Below are 15,912 nucleotides of genomic sequence, written 5' to 3'. Positions count from 1 at the left end.
CAACCAGTAGCCATCTATTAGCTTTTTAATATCAGCTGAAACCTGATTTGTAGATAATAAATGTAGCTTTTGTGCATGTTCTCTTACTGTAAATTTGTGTACCTGAGAAATGACTTTAAGAAAACGTTTAGATAAAACAGAAATGGTATTTCATGTGATGTTTGTTGTTGATTGTTTACTCTGTTCACTCCCTTTGACCAAATTGGAAAGAATGGACTGCGCCATTATTTCTGACACACAAGAAAAACATCTCTGAAATTGAAGCAGCTGTGGAAGAAGTGAATAATAAATATCACATAATTGATGGTGGCCTGGACAGTAAAGAAAGAACGTGACGTGCAGGCAAACTGTTTGGCTCATGACTCCTGTCAGATGACAGACCTTTAAGTAATTAATAAAACCACTTCAATTGTTGCAAAATAATTTGCCTTACATAAAACCTGTGTTTTACTATGAAAGTACATACAAAGCCACTACCAGGACATATCATTGTTCCGTTAAAATATCTAGAGACCTTTTTCTGGTAAGTCATATTCCCTTTTGCTTACTGAAAACTATTTGTTCACAGGCCAAAATACCGTGTTTATTCAGCAGACTTCTTGGCTCTCATGTTTTTTCCTCTTCATTAGAGAAAATGGTACTTGTTGGGTCACCAGACAGTCAATATGGGACGCTACTAGCTTAAGCTCATTAGCAGCTATTACTGTATGGTGCTATTGTCCTGCCTTTCCCTCCCCTCCCCCGAGCTTCCTTTTCTATACAGTGTCATCTAGAAAAAGATAAGGGATTGCTTTTGTTTCTGTGCGATATGTCTGTCTAAGAATGAAGTTATTTTAACCACAAAACCTATTCATATGCTGAGCTGCTTCAGGATCTTACTCTTACAACTCTGATCAGCCAGATCTTTTCTGTGATTTATATTACTCCATTCTTTCATGTCCTGAATTCTAGCTCTCCTTGCTTTAATTCTAAGCTCACAGTACCGCCTGTAACTTTATTTTTCTTCCTTTTCTTCATCTCTGCTCTACTGTCCTCTTTTCACAAAATGCTCAGTCCTTTTTGTTTATGGTATCATGCTACCATAAAATTAAGACCACAAAAATTGTGCAAAATCTTACTAGCTTCAAATTTGCCATTCTTTCCCAAGGCCCTCTGTTATTCCTGTGAGTGCAGATTTCCTGGTTTCATCATTTTAACAGAATTCCACAGCATAATTTCTATTTCAAGATAAGGACTGAGAGATGTGTCAAGAGAATTGACCGTTTCCCTCTCTTCCATTGGGTTGTCCTAGAAATGATGACTGCCCTGCAAGTTGCTTTCTACAAGTCTCATCTCCATCATGGGGCTACTTGACTTTAGGTACCCATAGCTTTGTGTTTTACCATTATTCTACCTCTACACCTCTTTTCGTTTGACTCAGTTGTTCTTTGTACAATCACAGACTATTTCTCGTGTTCTAAAGTCTGCGTGCTGCCAGTTGTGATGGTCTTTCTGACTCAGATTGTGGTCTTTGCATTCATCTTCGCATTTACTGTAGACCTGGCTGCAAAGACCTTCCTTTTACCAGTCATGCACCTGGAATTCTTCTCTCTTTAGGCTCCTGCAATTTGAGGAGTCCTTTTCAGTGCATTCAGCTTTTCAAAGTGTTCCATGTTACTGGGAGTCATTAACCAAACCTTTACTCTGCAACTGTCACTTCTGCAGCTCATCCAGTTTGTTATACTGAGGGCACTAATCAAATCAGACCGTATTATTATTAGTTCTTGCTTTTTTTGTTTTCCTGGTCTGCCTCAAGCTTGATGGCTTTCTAGTTTAAGGAAATAAGTAGTAAAAATAAGAGTTATTATTAAGCAGGAATAAAAAAGAATACTGGTAGAATTACAGATGGAAAACAACGGCGTTACAAAATGCAGACATCTTGATTCAGAAATCCAGAGCCTGGTAAGCCAGTTAATGGAGCCACTTATTTATTTACTTACTTAGTTACTGCTTAGTTCATGGATTTGGAGTAGTTGCACAAGACGTTTTTGGTGCTGGTCATGTTATGAGAAGCTGTGGTCTGCAGCATTCCTGTTGGGCAAGGAAGCAGCACGCTGTGGCATTTGGTGCTCTGGCCCATCCGGAGAGCCACTGGGGGGCGTCCACAGCCACAAAAAAGGGAGCACCAGGTTCACAGCTGCTCAGGCTGTGTAGGCTTATTTTTTTAGATAGATTGAATGTAGAAGCCAAGATCAAATCTCTAGTTTGCTTTCTGGTTTACTCTATCAAGAATCTGGGGGATTTTCTAAAAATTCAGTGTTTTAGGGATTTTTTGTTGTTGTTGTTGTTGTTGTTGTGTTGTTTTGTGTTCTTTTATTTTAAAGATATTTTGCTGTCATCTGTGTAACTGGAAGCCTCACACATTCTGCAATGGGCTGGTCTTTCTGCTAAGATTTATTGCATTTGTCATCAGTGGTTACTTAAATGTGATTTCAGTTAAATCTGCTAAAATTACAGTTTGAAATGTCATATTATTAATTGGATTGAGAATCTTTTTAAAAATCATCCATGTTTTCCATGTTTTTGGAGAAGATCTTGCAAAATTGCATGAGTTCTGTTTTGATTTAGTGAGTTATTTGTTTTGCTCTGGTGAAGTTTAGGTTTTCCATTTACTTCTGATTCTTCTCTGAAAACAGTTAATACCTTTGACTAGTTTCTACTCATACTATCAGAGATTTTACTGTTAATTCACACTTCACCTGACTAAAAAAAAAAAAAAAAACCTTTTCTCCCTTGGGTTCAGGTGCACTTGCTCTTCCTTACTTTGTTAATGCCAGATTTTCAGGCTTCTTGGACTTTATCATACATGAAATGGGTTACCTTAAGCATAGATATGATGATTATTGTCCTGAGATTTTATAATATTTATGGCAGTGTTTTTCTGTATATCATGTATGCTGGACTTGCTAATGTGGAGAATGTACATATGAATTTTATAAGTGAAAAACGAGCCTGATCTAGGAGGTAATGCCTGCACAAAGGAATATTTCTGCCAGATATCTATGTTTGCTAAGATGGTATAAAGGTGAAATGGGCAGGGCTAGATTTTAGAACACTTGGAAAACCTGCCTAAGGCTGATGATAGAGTAGATTTGTAGATTTGGCTTGTTAGTTTTTTGGGGGTTTTTTTGTTTTTTTTTCTTTTTTTCAAATGTCTGTATGAAAAAAAACATTGTTAGATAATGGAGTTCCAGCTTTTTAATTACAATAACAGCAGTTACCTTGAGAAATTATATTTTGCACAGTGTATCCATGGGCTTGTAGGATGAGCTGGTTCGTACTGGGCTGATGTTTATGAAACAAAACGATGGCCTTTTATTCGTTCTCATAGTCAGAAATCCGTGAGCTATAGTGAAAGACTGAGCTGTGTGGGTGGTTTCCTCAGGATGCTTCCACAGAAAATTGAGGGCCCTGCCTTAGAATGAGGTGGAGAAGTTTGTCGTGCTGCTGTCCATGGTGTGGTACTACGGTAATGCAGCCCTGTGGGGTTTTGCCCTGGCGCAACCTCTTAGATCTGAACTGATAACGTTGTTATAAATAATACTTACTTGTGTCTAAATCTTGATTTAAACAATGTGGTACTTCTGAGTAATTAGTATGGGTAGAACCCTGCTGTAGATCAATAAAAGATTATTAAAATGAAAGCTGTGACTTTGCTCTATGTTTTTGTTTTAATAATACTGGTAATTTATTTTTCTTGGCATTTTACATAAAGCATATTAACACATATTAAAGTATTTTGATAATGAAGTTTCTAAGCAACACTTTTTATTAGTAAAACTTGAATAGATGCATTCTTAATGTTACGCTGTTGGAGACATCTCTATTTAAATACTTAGCAGCTTTTCTCATTTCTGTATTGCTAAAAATATTCTCTGGAATTTTTTTTTTTTGTCTTCATATAGCAGTGTAAGACTGGAAACATCTGGGCTGGATGGACTTTAGCATCAAAAGAAGTTCTCAACTTTTAACTCGAAAAATTAACTACTTAAAAATGAAGCAAGTACCAGAGATCCTTGGAAATACCAATGGGAAAACTCAGAATTGTGAAGTGAATCGTGAGTGTTCTGTCTACCTGGGCAAAGCACAACTTTCTGCCACTCTGCAGGAAGGTGTCATGCAAAAATATAATGGCCACGATGCTCTTCCATTCATCCCAGCTGATAAGTTGAAAGATCTGACTTCTCGTGTGTTCAATGGTGAATCCGGGGCCCAGGATGCCAAGCTACGCTTTGAACCCCAGGAAATAAAAGGAGTTGGAACACCACCAAACACTACTCCTATCAAGAATGGTTCTCCAGAAATCAAGCTGAAAATCACTAAAACCTACATGAATGGAAAACCTCTGTTTGAATCTTCCATTTGTGGAGACAATGGTGCAGATGTGTCACAGTCAGAGGAAAATGAACAAAAACCAACAAACAAGGAGAGGAGAAACAGAAAAAGAAGCATAAAATATGACTCCTTACTTGAGCAGGGTCTTGTTGAAGCAGCGTTGGTGTCAAAGACTTCAAGCTCCCCTGAAAATAAGGTACTTTTAAAAAACGTTTTCTTCTGTTACATTTGTTTGTTATTATGAACTTCATTTGTTCATGTGTTAATCATTATTTTAAGTGTTTCCATAGGTGCTTCACCTGAACAGTTCACTTTCTGTGGTATTCTCAGTGTCCCTACTAAGCATCAATGCGCTGTAGTTCTGGTCCCAATTTTTTTGTCTAGATTTGGAGGGCTTTCTAAATCAATTCCAAATAAGTTAAAAAATAGTCTCTATTAAAAATCAGGGCATGTAGTAGTATGGGATGTATGAAAGAGAAGCTTCATCCAGAGATGCAGCCATAGACAGGATGGGAGCCTGGGAGGCCTTGAAATTCACACATAGCCTTTAACTGGATTTGGCAGTTCAGTTGTATTTTTTAAGCTTACTTGTGACCTAGCTAGCTTTGCTTGCTGTTACCTTGTGATTTGTACTAGCTGAAAATGCTAGGTACTTCTATGATGTTATTAATATCTGTGATTCAGCTAGTCTGTTCTTGAATTTTTTTAAACATGGGCGGAATAGAAGCTTCACTTTTTTTTTTTTTTAATCCAATTTACCAAGTTGAAAGTAAGAATGCTGTTAGACTCTTTCCTTCTTCAGTTTTAATTAATTGTCTTCATTTAAAGGAAGGTAGCTTACACTCATTTCATCTCATAGTACAAACCTGCATTGCAGGGATATTTTTGTGTATATTAAGTTTCCTAGGGAGTAATTCACAATAGTGCTGTCTAATGGCAATGGTAAATGGCAATCGGTGCTTTGGCAGGTGATCAGGCTTTTACACACTATAAATGCAAAATGAATGTTAAAGCTATTTTTTCTGCCATCTGAAAGTTTATTAATAAATGTTGACTCTTAGTCTTTATTCACATGCAGAGAAGATCCATGTACACTGCTGCTGGATTACACATTTTATTTACCTTTGTTTGCATTAAAACCACTTAAATGAGCTTACAGATCTGTATAAGCACTCTTCAAAGTATCCAAAATATATTATGGTTTCAATGTATTATTCTTTGAATGATCAGTAACAGTATTTTCAGAGTTTTTATTAAGGAGTTTATTTTCTTTCATTTTATTACAGGGAGTGTTTTAATACTAACTGGCTTATATTTTTCCAAATCACTTCTCAGAGGAAAAAAATTAGGGGTACAGTCAAAAGTTTTAATTCTTCTTTCTGCTCACTGTTAATGAGTGAACTTAAATTGATATAAAAACTGGCATTAACAACTCTATTCTTACACCATTTGTTTATTAAATCGAAAGCAATATTTAGTTTGCCCATCTCAGTAGTTCAGCCTGATCATCCTTTCATACTGGTTGTCAATTAAGGCTGGCCTGTAATGTTTTGTGATGAACAGCTTGTTTAAGATTAAAAGATTGATCTGTGTTCTCTGAGTTGTTCTGTGATGAGAAATTGTCGGGGCAAACAGTGTAAATACATTTCCCAGAACACCAGGGATGATGGCTGGAGAGCAGTGCTGAAGCAGTGGGCTACCAAACTGCCAGAGCAGGGCAACCTACTGCGTGATCACAGCCTTCACAGTGTTACAGCCCTGTTCTTTTCAGAGCACTTGGAATAGCAGCTCAAGCCTCTGGCTCTTTTTCTTGCACTTTAAAGCACAAAGGGCAAACAGATTTGAAGATCACTGGATGGTGTTTTATGATAAAACACCTTAATTGTAAGAAGTCCGGGGCTCTTCTTTCTTTTTCAAGGACAGCTTGCAACCCTACAGGTTTAAACTAAAGGAAGAAAAACCTTACTAGGGAGCATGTTTGTCCACATGTGGACTAGTGATAAAAATGTATTCTCTGTGACAACATCTGTAATATCTTCATTATCAGTGTACTTAAGTTCCAAGCTCCTGCTATAAGTGTTGTTTCATTGCCATTATCCTGAGGCTTAATTAGTGTGTTGTACTGTGCATTTATGTTCTTGGTTGTGGTCGCAAAGCAGAAGTTGGAAAAATGTTCGTGGAGTAAAAGCTGATAAATTTTGTTTTTAGGTACCTGTTTATTGTAGGTTACAAGTTAATATAGAACCTGTTTATCTGGTTTTGCTTCTGGACTGCTTTTCTCCCTCGATTTCTTCTTGTCCAGCTCTCATTCTTTTATTCAGCAAAAATGGCCATGGTTCAAATACTGCCTTTTATGTAAGGTAATTATATCTCTGTTTGATGGACATACCAGATTACTATCTTGCTGAGGTGAGAGGCATATCATTTAACAAATGTTCCACTGCTCTGTTGTTGGGCTGCCTTGTTTGGACATTTTTCGTTAACATAAAGGAAAGTTGTTTAAAAATCTATCTGCAAATCTGTTTTCAGTCAGGAATAAATGTGATCTACTCAGCTCTGATGTGAATTAGATTTCTGCTGATATCACAGCTTTTCCCAGGCCTCTGAGGGACAGCTGTAGTGCTTTCACTTTCCCAGTTTGAAGGAGGGGAAGTAAGACAAATCACGGCTCTTCCTTTCCTTCCCTGCCCTCCTGCATCTCACCACTTTCCCTCTACTCCTTTATCTCTCCATCTAAGGAGTTCTTTTTAAAATCCAGGCCTATTTTACTGATGGATTTAATGGTGGGTTTAGAAATTAGCAGCTTCTACTCTGAGAACTACGTTGACACTGGGCTAAGAACACGTTTGACTGAAGGTATTACGTGTGAAGTGTTACATGTTGGATGTTTGAGTCAATGCAAACCCACGGAGTCTGATAGTTAACCACTTTGTAGTGCTGCTCGTGTTAAGTGGCAGAATGCTTCTGTTCTAGATCTTGTCATGGCTGCATTCTCGCAGTGCTAGCAGTTATGGATGGGGACTTCCTAGATTTTTCTCACTCACTGCTTTTGTTAGAGGTGAAATGATTTTCCTCCTTGTTGGAGGAGGATGGCAGAGATTTACTTGATGCTGTAACACAAAGTAATCAAGATTAATCCCTAAATAATTAAGAATTTTTGTACAGGAAATAGAGAAGGTACATATATTTCCAGGTGTTATACTGGTGATCCCTGTGTTGGCCTGCAGTGCTCTGCAGCCCTAGTAAGAGTTCAGTGTACTATACTGGCACATTTGAGCCTGCTCTACACAAGCCAGTTTGGGCCTGGAAGTGGCAGCTTGCCATTTGGCATAGCTTCCTGGCATAACTACCTACCATGGGTGCAGTAGCTCAGAAAAGCAGCAACACTGTGTCCATAACAAACCTGGAAGGTCCACGCTGTTATACTTGCTAGCTTAGAGATTCCAGCTGTGCACGATGGATGTGATCTAAAAGCTGTACCTTTCACAAAGCTTCCTATCCTGTTTTCTTGCTGACCTCATGTAGCATTGTACCAGAAACTTGGCAGTTCATTGCTCTTTCTACTCAGCACAGTCTATAATGATTTTGCAGCAGCTACCTGGGGGCAGCTGCAAGTTGCTGGAGAAATGCCACTAGTCTGTATCTTGTGTTTGTGTTGCTGTTTGTGTTGCTCTGTTCACAGAGGAAAAACTGTACTGGCCAACTTCGTTATATCCAATGACTACATCATGTAATAGTGCTTTTGCCAGTGAATGGTAACGATTTAGAAACCAAGCAAGGGTAGAACAGAAGCAGCCTCAGGATTATCTGCTGTTTTTTACGCTTCTGTGCTTCATGCTGGAAGATGGGCACCACAGCAGGTGTTGCTTTGCTCTGGCCACAGCTTGCATCTAATTAGTAGTGCTGGGCAGAAACCAACAAGTTCCCTCTGTAAGACTGGAGAGCTGATCTCATCAAATAATTGATTATCCTGTTTATTATCCTGTTTATAGCTTTTAGGAGTGGAGAAAATAGCCAGATCCTGAGATGACCTGTTTTGTTTTAAGTACAGGAATAAAAAATGTCAAATAAATAGACCTTTTCCAGGAAGAGGACTTAATTGGTTTTCATCGTCAGTCATTAGGAAATCGTGGTCAACATGCTGTAAAATGTGCAGCTAAACAGCCACATGAATTGGTGTCTGCAGTTGGACTCTGACTTTTTTTTTTTAATAGGCTGTTGTTGAGTTTTCAGAGCCTGTCGTCAGGCAAATGATAAGGCAGGATTCTTGGCTGCTGTCACTAGAATCCCAGTGGATAGGAGTTACCTTAAAATCTCTTCCGGGTGATCCCTTCAGGAGCAAAAGAAATGAATTCTTATGCTTTTTGGAAAGGTTCCATAGTGCTGTTACTCTTTAGCCCTCAGTAAAGGATTATGTTTAGCTACACCTTGAAAATTTGTTTGTTCTCAGCAGCTCACAATGTGCAGCAGTAATTGTTACTTAGGAATTTCTAATCGCTCATTCTTAATGTCTCATAGGAATAGTATTTTAAAGAACTACTTGTATGTTATGTAGCAGCAGAAGCTTGTTTCAGAGGAGATTAGAAGCTATGGGCTGTCTCAGAGTGAATGCAAAATCAATTGCAGAAAGCTGAAGTATTTGTTCAAGGCTTTCCTCTGTACCAGGCTTCTCGTTGTTGTGTACAGAAGTGGTCAAATTAAGTGTGCTTTCTGCAGCAAGCTGTTGTCTCAATACATTTTTTGTGTCTCAGGTGGAAAAAATGTTTTTACATTCACATCTATTCATAAACACGTGAATGGAAGAATCCAAATCAAATATGAAGTAGTCTCTTGATGTGATGACTAAAATGATAATTAAAAATAGCTGTGACAAGTCAGTTGAAGAACCATCTGATTCAGCATCTGAGCTTGGAGGGCAAGGGTCAGCAGAGGGTGCAAAAGAGGCATGGAGCAATGCACTCAGCCCCTGGCAATTTCTAACTCAGGTTTCTAGAGCTCACAGTGATGATTTTGTACTTAGTAGCTGTACATGACTGAATTCATGCAGTAAAACTCTGTTTCTTTTTGAGTCAGTGCAAACTTGTTACATACATGACATTGTGTAATGGAGCAAGATGTGTATGATGTGAAGGGCTGGTTCTTTTTGCTGTGTCTCTTGATGCTTTGATCCCCACTGTCTTCTTTTTGGAGAAATATCAGCCAGAGCAGTATAAGACATTTAAGATACAGTTGTCTTGTGGATGTATACAGTGGCATGATATGTCTCTATATTGTTATCCATATTATAAATAGTGTTTTATATAATATATATCTTAACATTAAAAAATATAATGGCATTTTGTTGTTTCTTGACTGCTTCTGAGCCACTTGTCACAGAAGTACCTAAAAGTCCTTGAGCCAAGTCTTCCACATGTCTAGAGGTATTCTAATAAACTTGTGATTCTTAAACTCCAGATCAGGTACATATGTTTTTCCCTCTGCACCCCACCCACACCTCACCCCCTGGGTCTGACGTAGGATAATGAAAACACCCACACTTGTGTTTTAGTAATCTTTACAGAGCCAGCTTGAACAAGATGGTTTTGATCCTGAGAGCTTTCTTCCTGCTCAGAACCCTGTGATAGTGACCCTGAGCAATGAGAATGTACTGCTTCTAAGCCTGGAGTAATAGTGCAGAGGCTAGCTGTGAAGCAATGCTGTCATATTGCAGTTTTTCAGTGAAATGTGAACCAAAGAGGTGCGTTTTAAGGGAGGAATTGGGTTGTTTTCAGAAATTACCCATTGCTTGCAAGAATAGTTGTGGATCCTGAACTTGCTGAACCCTTTTTCCTTAATCACCCTCCAGCAGCCCAAGAGACTGCTCCATGATAATGTGAACATTGAAGATGTGGGGCTCAGCTTTAAATTTTCTTGTCAATTACATCTGTGCATCTCTGAGCCACCAGCTGAGCTACCAGCTGTGTGGAGGTTGGAACAACCCAGAAGAGCTGACCATTTAGAAAAGAATCTAACTGATTCAAAGAGTGTTACCAAATGCTGCATTGTTTTATATTTGTCATTGGGTATTGTGTTCCAGGATCTGTTTTTATTCATTCTGTTCTTTGGGCATTTGTGGAGCAGGCAGAGTTCTTCTGGAACAACTAAGTTCCCACTGCATCTCAGCAATGAATGGTGTGCCATAACACAACTGAGGTTAATGACATTTTTCATTTGTTTGCTTTGTCTAGCCTTATTCTCAGTCATTGCACTAGTACTGTCACTCAGTAGTGATGCTGTCACTCAACACTCAACATGAACACTGTCATCTCAACATCTTGTCCTCACACTGCACTGGCTGTTAGTAGTTGAAATGACAAGCAATTTGGTTGTTTTCATTGCTTTTCTGTCCAAGATAGGTGAAGCCTTTCTGTTGCTTTACTCAGTTTTCTGCTTAACCGAAATAATGCATGTCTAACTTTTGCATTTAGCTGAGAGTTATATCTCTAGTTCAGTGCTATGCTACTTGGATGGATTTACAGACAGATTTTTGGGAAATGTTAGTGGTATGTACCAGATGTCATTTCTGGCCCCTAAAGCCTCCTTTTGTCAGGAAAGAAAGATGCTTTGTAGTAACTGTTAAAGAAAGTAACAAAAGCAAAACATTTTGATCTGTCTTGGAGTAGTGGTTCAGCCTTCTTTACGAGTTTCCTTCTGGAGTGGATTTCAGATAGGGCACGTGGACTTCAGGATCTTAGGAGTTCTTTGTTCTCAGACACTAATTGTCAGTTTGCCTATTATCACTGTTTAGTTATCATTTTATTTTGAGTAAATAGACCCAATTTGGCTAACGTTTCTGTAACTGCTTTTTGTGAGAGCACTTAAAGGAATTGTTTTATTGAGCATCATAAAATGGACAGCCACTAAAAAATGTAATTTGTCAATAGAAGGAATAAATTCCTTTTTCACATGAAGAGCTCATAAAACTACTCTGGTTTAGAAATCTAGCACAGGAGGCAAAACTGGATCTTGTGCAGACCATTGCCAAGCAAGCCCAGCTACCTTTACATGATGAATCTGTGGCCTCAAGGCACTTAATGATAGAAAAGCTTCATTTTTCTGTTTTTAAAAGAGGGAGGAAGTGGATAAATAATTGTAAATTTGAATGTATGTTCAGGATGCTTTCAACAAACTAAAATAATTTGGGATCTTAAACTTATGGCAATGATAGCACTTTGAATTTGTGCTTTACTATGTTTTACTGCAATGACCAACTTATTTATATGGGATTGGGGTATCCCCGATTGGTGTTTTCAGCACATCTTCATTGCTGAAAATAAGAAGTGTTTCTGAAATATGTTTCATCATTGCCAAATCAAGGTTACGTTTGTTTTTTTTCCCACTTGTCACTGGGCTGATTAACCCACTGATACTCCTGTGTTTAACCTTTACAACTGGAGAACCTGCTAGCTGCATGTAGCAACACAATGGAAATTACTTACCTGGAAACCTCTCTTGCCTGTTTTTATGTGCAGTGTTCAATTTAAAGGCCTACTCTCAAAATCTAAGTAGTATCTGGACTCTGCCATGGACACCCTTTACACCAAATCAGTATTTGTTTTCCTTAAACCTAAACTTTCTTTCAGAAGTGTTCTTATGGCAAGAAAGTATCTGTCTCAACCAGAAGACAGTGTTTGGGAGGTCTGGGGTTTGGTGGTGTTACCTGGGCTTTGGTTTTTCCACGAAGAGCATTAGGATTTTGAACTTCTACCTGTGCTACCTTGGATCTTTGTGAGCTACCAAGAGCATATCTGTTTAACAAAGTGCTTTGGGAAATCTCTTATTTACTCAACCCTATAAGGGTGTTAGAAGAGTGCTAAGAATGGGGGCCCTCATACAGATTCTAATCTGGAACGCATGTGAAAACATTGTGCAAGCAAGGTAACAGAACACATGTGGATGTATCGTTCTGAAATGTGCATTTGTGCTGACATGATTCAATTTTGTTTCTATTATGCTGTGTGAAACCTTAAGGAGAATTCTTCAGAAAAAACTCTTTCCTGTTCTAAACTTCCTCATGGCTCTGTCACGGTGCTTTTCCAGACTTCTGTAGCATCTCATACCCACAGTGTCTTATGTACTGAGATACCATAGTTAAAACTTTTGAGGATTGGCAAATGCTGGAAAAGTTGAGTGTAGGCAGAAATCTTTTTATAATACTTGCTATAAAAGAAAGTTTCATTTGTTCTGATCACGCCATATCTAATTTAAATACTGATTTTTTGGAATGGAACCTTTCAGCAGAAAGCCAGTAGCTTGTGATTTAAGAGGTCATCTAAATGTAAATGTAGAAATTCAGTAAAGCTGCTGAATGAAGCTGCTCTCCACATTTGCAGAAGGATTGAGGGTTGGGAAGTATTCCAGAACTTCGATCTTACTGGGTCTATCTGTGAATGATTGAATCTGTTTCTTTTCAACTCTATACTGTGAAAAAAAAAAAAGATAGTGTCCTAGTTAGTGAAATGCCATGCGAAGATTATTTCTAAACTGCTTGCTCATATAGTGTTTGTGTAAGGGAAGATTGCTGACTTGGATAGACAGATTTGTTTTTAACTGTAAAAACATCTAGAAAACATGCCATCGGCTTGGAACTCGATAATGAGGGAAGCAAAGCCAGAAAAAATAATTGAAATGTCATTGATTTGAAATACAAATTTGATCTTTTATTTTAAAATCCATAATCTAAATTCTGAATCCTCGTCTAAACTTTTTTTTTTGTCTTCTGCTTTCTTTCATCTCAGAAGGGAGGATCCTGCATGGTGTCATGAGCTGCTCTAGATGAGTTTGTGGAGAGAAACGGAGGAAAGAGAGCTACTGTAATTGAACTTGTATTTGATTTTTGAAGAGCCTCAGCCATCCCAGCAAAGTTTTTAGGGGATTTACAAGTAGAGCAGAGATTTATTTATTTTTTTCTTGGTTTTCGTACTTGATAGCTTCAGCATATGGTCACATAGAATTAAAAAAAAACAACTGCAGTTGTGCTGGGAAGAATCAAATTTAGTATCTTCAGAGGTGATTCCTCACAGCGTCATGATCTTGACACCCCCTTTTTTTGGGTGCTTAGTAACAGAAGAAAAGATAACTTGGAGATGGTTGTTGTAAAAAACTGATTGTGAATGGTTTTAGTAAAATACCTGTATTGGTATAAAACAGTTAGAAATCTGAAAAGCTAACAAGAGAAGCCCCAATATAGTTTGTTCATCTTGTTTTGATATGAGCTTTTTGTGTCCACTTCCCCTGCAGTCTGTACCTCACTACACAACGTGATGCATATTTTGCAGAAGTACTACAGATGTTTGGAGCAAGGCACAGTTTGCAGACGTGGGTGCAATGGTCTTTTGAGAACTGCAGTCTTTGGATACTCTGTAGTGTCCTTTTCTGTTATGCTGAAGATGAAACACAAAACTTCAGTTCATTGCTTCTTTCTTCATGTTTCCTCATCATTCCCCATTTTTTAGCAATAATTGGGCTTTTTCAAAAAAAACCATTTTTTGTGGTGATTATTTCTATGAAGATACTGTTTTTAATAGAATCATTTCGAATAAATATTGGCCTCACTTCAGAATGAGTCTTGGGTTGTTAACCTTTTCATTTGAAGCAATAGTATATATTGAGGGATTTGCACTGATTTTAATCAAGCTTAGGCTCTGATTTTTTGGTTTTGAAGTGACTTAATGAGATTTTTTGCATTTAATGAGAGTGAGAAGCCAATTCTGTGTCCTGAATGATAGAACATAACTCATTAGAAAAGTAGCTGCATCCTTCCATTCTATTGCCTCAAGGCTGAACAGTGATTTGTCCTTTGTCAAATTAGAGTCTTGAATTTTTCAGGAAGCAAGAGCTTTCCTAAGAAGCTAATTGGGATGGTCAGTTCTCAAGGAAGATAAGCTTGGAATCTTTGTCTTTTTATAAGGAGTGTCTTTGTCTGTTTGTTAAAAGTGAACCTAGTCACTGATCAATCTAGGTGACAAAACGTGAGTCTTTTCTGCTTTGTTATGCCCTTTTTCTTCAGGCAAGTTCCCATCTCTCCTGAACCTCTCAAAGGAATAGAGTTCTTTAGCCACCTCCTTAGTTCACTATCTTTCCTGCTAGAGAGGCAAGAGAAGACAAAACATCTCATTTTTATTTTTATTACACAAATCCAGGCTAAAAAATATGCTGTATTTCACCCACTAACACTCATAATAGATAGCAGGCTGGAAAAATACGTGGTCTTGCTCAATGAGCACTATTTCATATTGAAGAAGAAAGTTAGATTGTGTTTCTGTGTTCTAATTTTGATTTGAAGTACATTTCAATTGCATATATTCTGTTTTGGAACCTTGATTATTTTGCTCTAGATCCTTTGTAATGCTAGCAGATTTTTATTCCAGAGTTCAAATGGACCACCAGCAGTTTGTATGTATAGTGTGGCCTAGGAGAAGTTCTTGGTGCAGGATTACAAACTGATATTGCTTTCACACAAATTGAATTGAAAGTGAAAACAGGAGGGAAGATGCCTTCAAGTTGTTCAGTATGTGCTTTCCAGTTATGTTACAGAATAAAATGTGTACTGTCTTCATCTGTCTTAAGTGTTCTCTTTCCTGGTGACACATTCTCCACCACTTCTGGGCAGTGTTCTTTGTTTTATTAATATCTACTATTATATTAGTATCTTTATTCTTTACCACTGATAATTTCAGAACAGATAACTTAGCTCAATCTGATGTCACCTGGTAAGCCTTGTAGGAGTTTTTTAGAAGAGTCCTTTGCCAGCTTAAAACTGATCATAGTGCTTTCATAACAAAGTCTACAAACAAATGTGAAGCTCTGCATTCAGTACAGTAACAGCATTGTTCTTAAATGCATCATGCTTTGTAGTTGCTTTAAAATAATTTTAAACTTTGAAATTACCCATCACACACAATATGTTCTTGTCTCCTTGTATTCGTAGTCAGACCAGAATTAAGTGAAAATTGGATGAATTCTTTTGATGGATGGTAGACAGAGTTAACTAAATGCAAATGTTTTCTATGACCAAGCCATCACATTTCACTTCTTTGGTCTGGTAGAATGCTAACAGAATTGTCAGGAATTCCTGTCAATCTGCCTGTCACTCATCACTTATGAAAGTGCTGAGGGAAATGGCAGACAAATCTTGGAAATGTTAAAAGAAGAGGAAAGATATGTTAAATATTCTTTTCTTCTTTGGTATATCTCAGCCTTTTGCAGTTGCTGTCTTGGATGAATTTTTAAGAATGCTGGTATTCTTCAAGGCATAATTTCTTGCAGAAAAACTCAGTTATGGTAATTAAATTATTCTGTTCCACACTCCACAGTCCCCCAGACAAAATAAACTTGAAATCTGTCTAGCTGCCTTTCAGAGCAAGGCTTTCGTTAGGGTTCAAATCCAGAAAGCCAGAGATTTCTGTTGAAACCAATGGCTGCGATACTAAGGAATGTGGAGCCTGTCATATGGCCTGTGTGTTCAGCACTGGGACTGCCCTGTGTGATCCTCAGTCA

At 37.9% G+C, this 15,912-nt stretch overlaps 1 protein-coding gene across 7 annotated transcripts in view; it reads left to right on the top strand.

The window, feature by feature from the left end:
• Window positions 1–15,912, top strand: part of NSD2 (nuclear receptor binding SET domain protein 2) — a 101,044-nt gene that overhangs the window by 35,671 nt on the left and 49,461 nt on the right. For 5 of the 7 annotated variants that reach the window (XM_085223614.1, XM_085223620.1, XM_085223613.1 and 2 more), the window contains exon 2: window positions 3,945–4,570. In XM_085223614.1, the coding sequence (XP_085079740.1) occupies window positions 3,974–4,570 (597 nt within the window). In that variant the 5' untranslated portion in view covers window positions 3,945–3,973. Of the gene's footprint in view, window positions 1–604; window positions 1,360–3,944; window positions 4,571–15,912 lie in introns of those variants that run through there. The other 2 variants (XM_085223617.1, XM_085223615.1) reach the window with 2 other exon arrangements.

The sequence above is a fragment of the Meleagris gallopavo genome, chromosome 4, assembly GCF_905368555.1.
Source record: "Meleagris gallopavo chromosome 4, MGAL_WU_HG_1.1, whole genome shotgun sequence".
NCBI lineage: Eukaryota > Metazoa > Chordata > Aves > Galliformes > Phasianidae > Meleagris > Meleagris gallopavo.
This window is presented reverse-complemented; position numbering and strand designations above follow the sequence as displayed.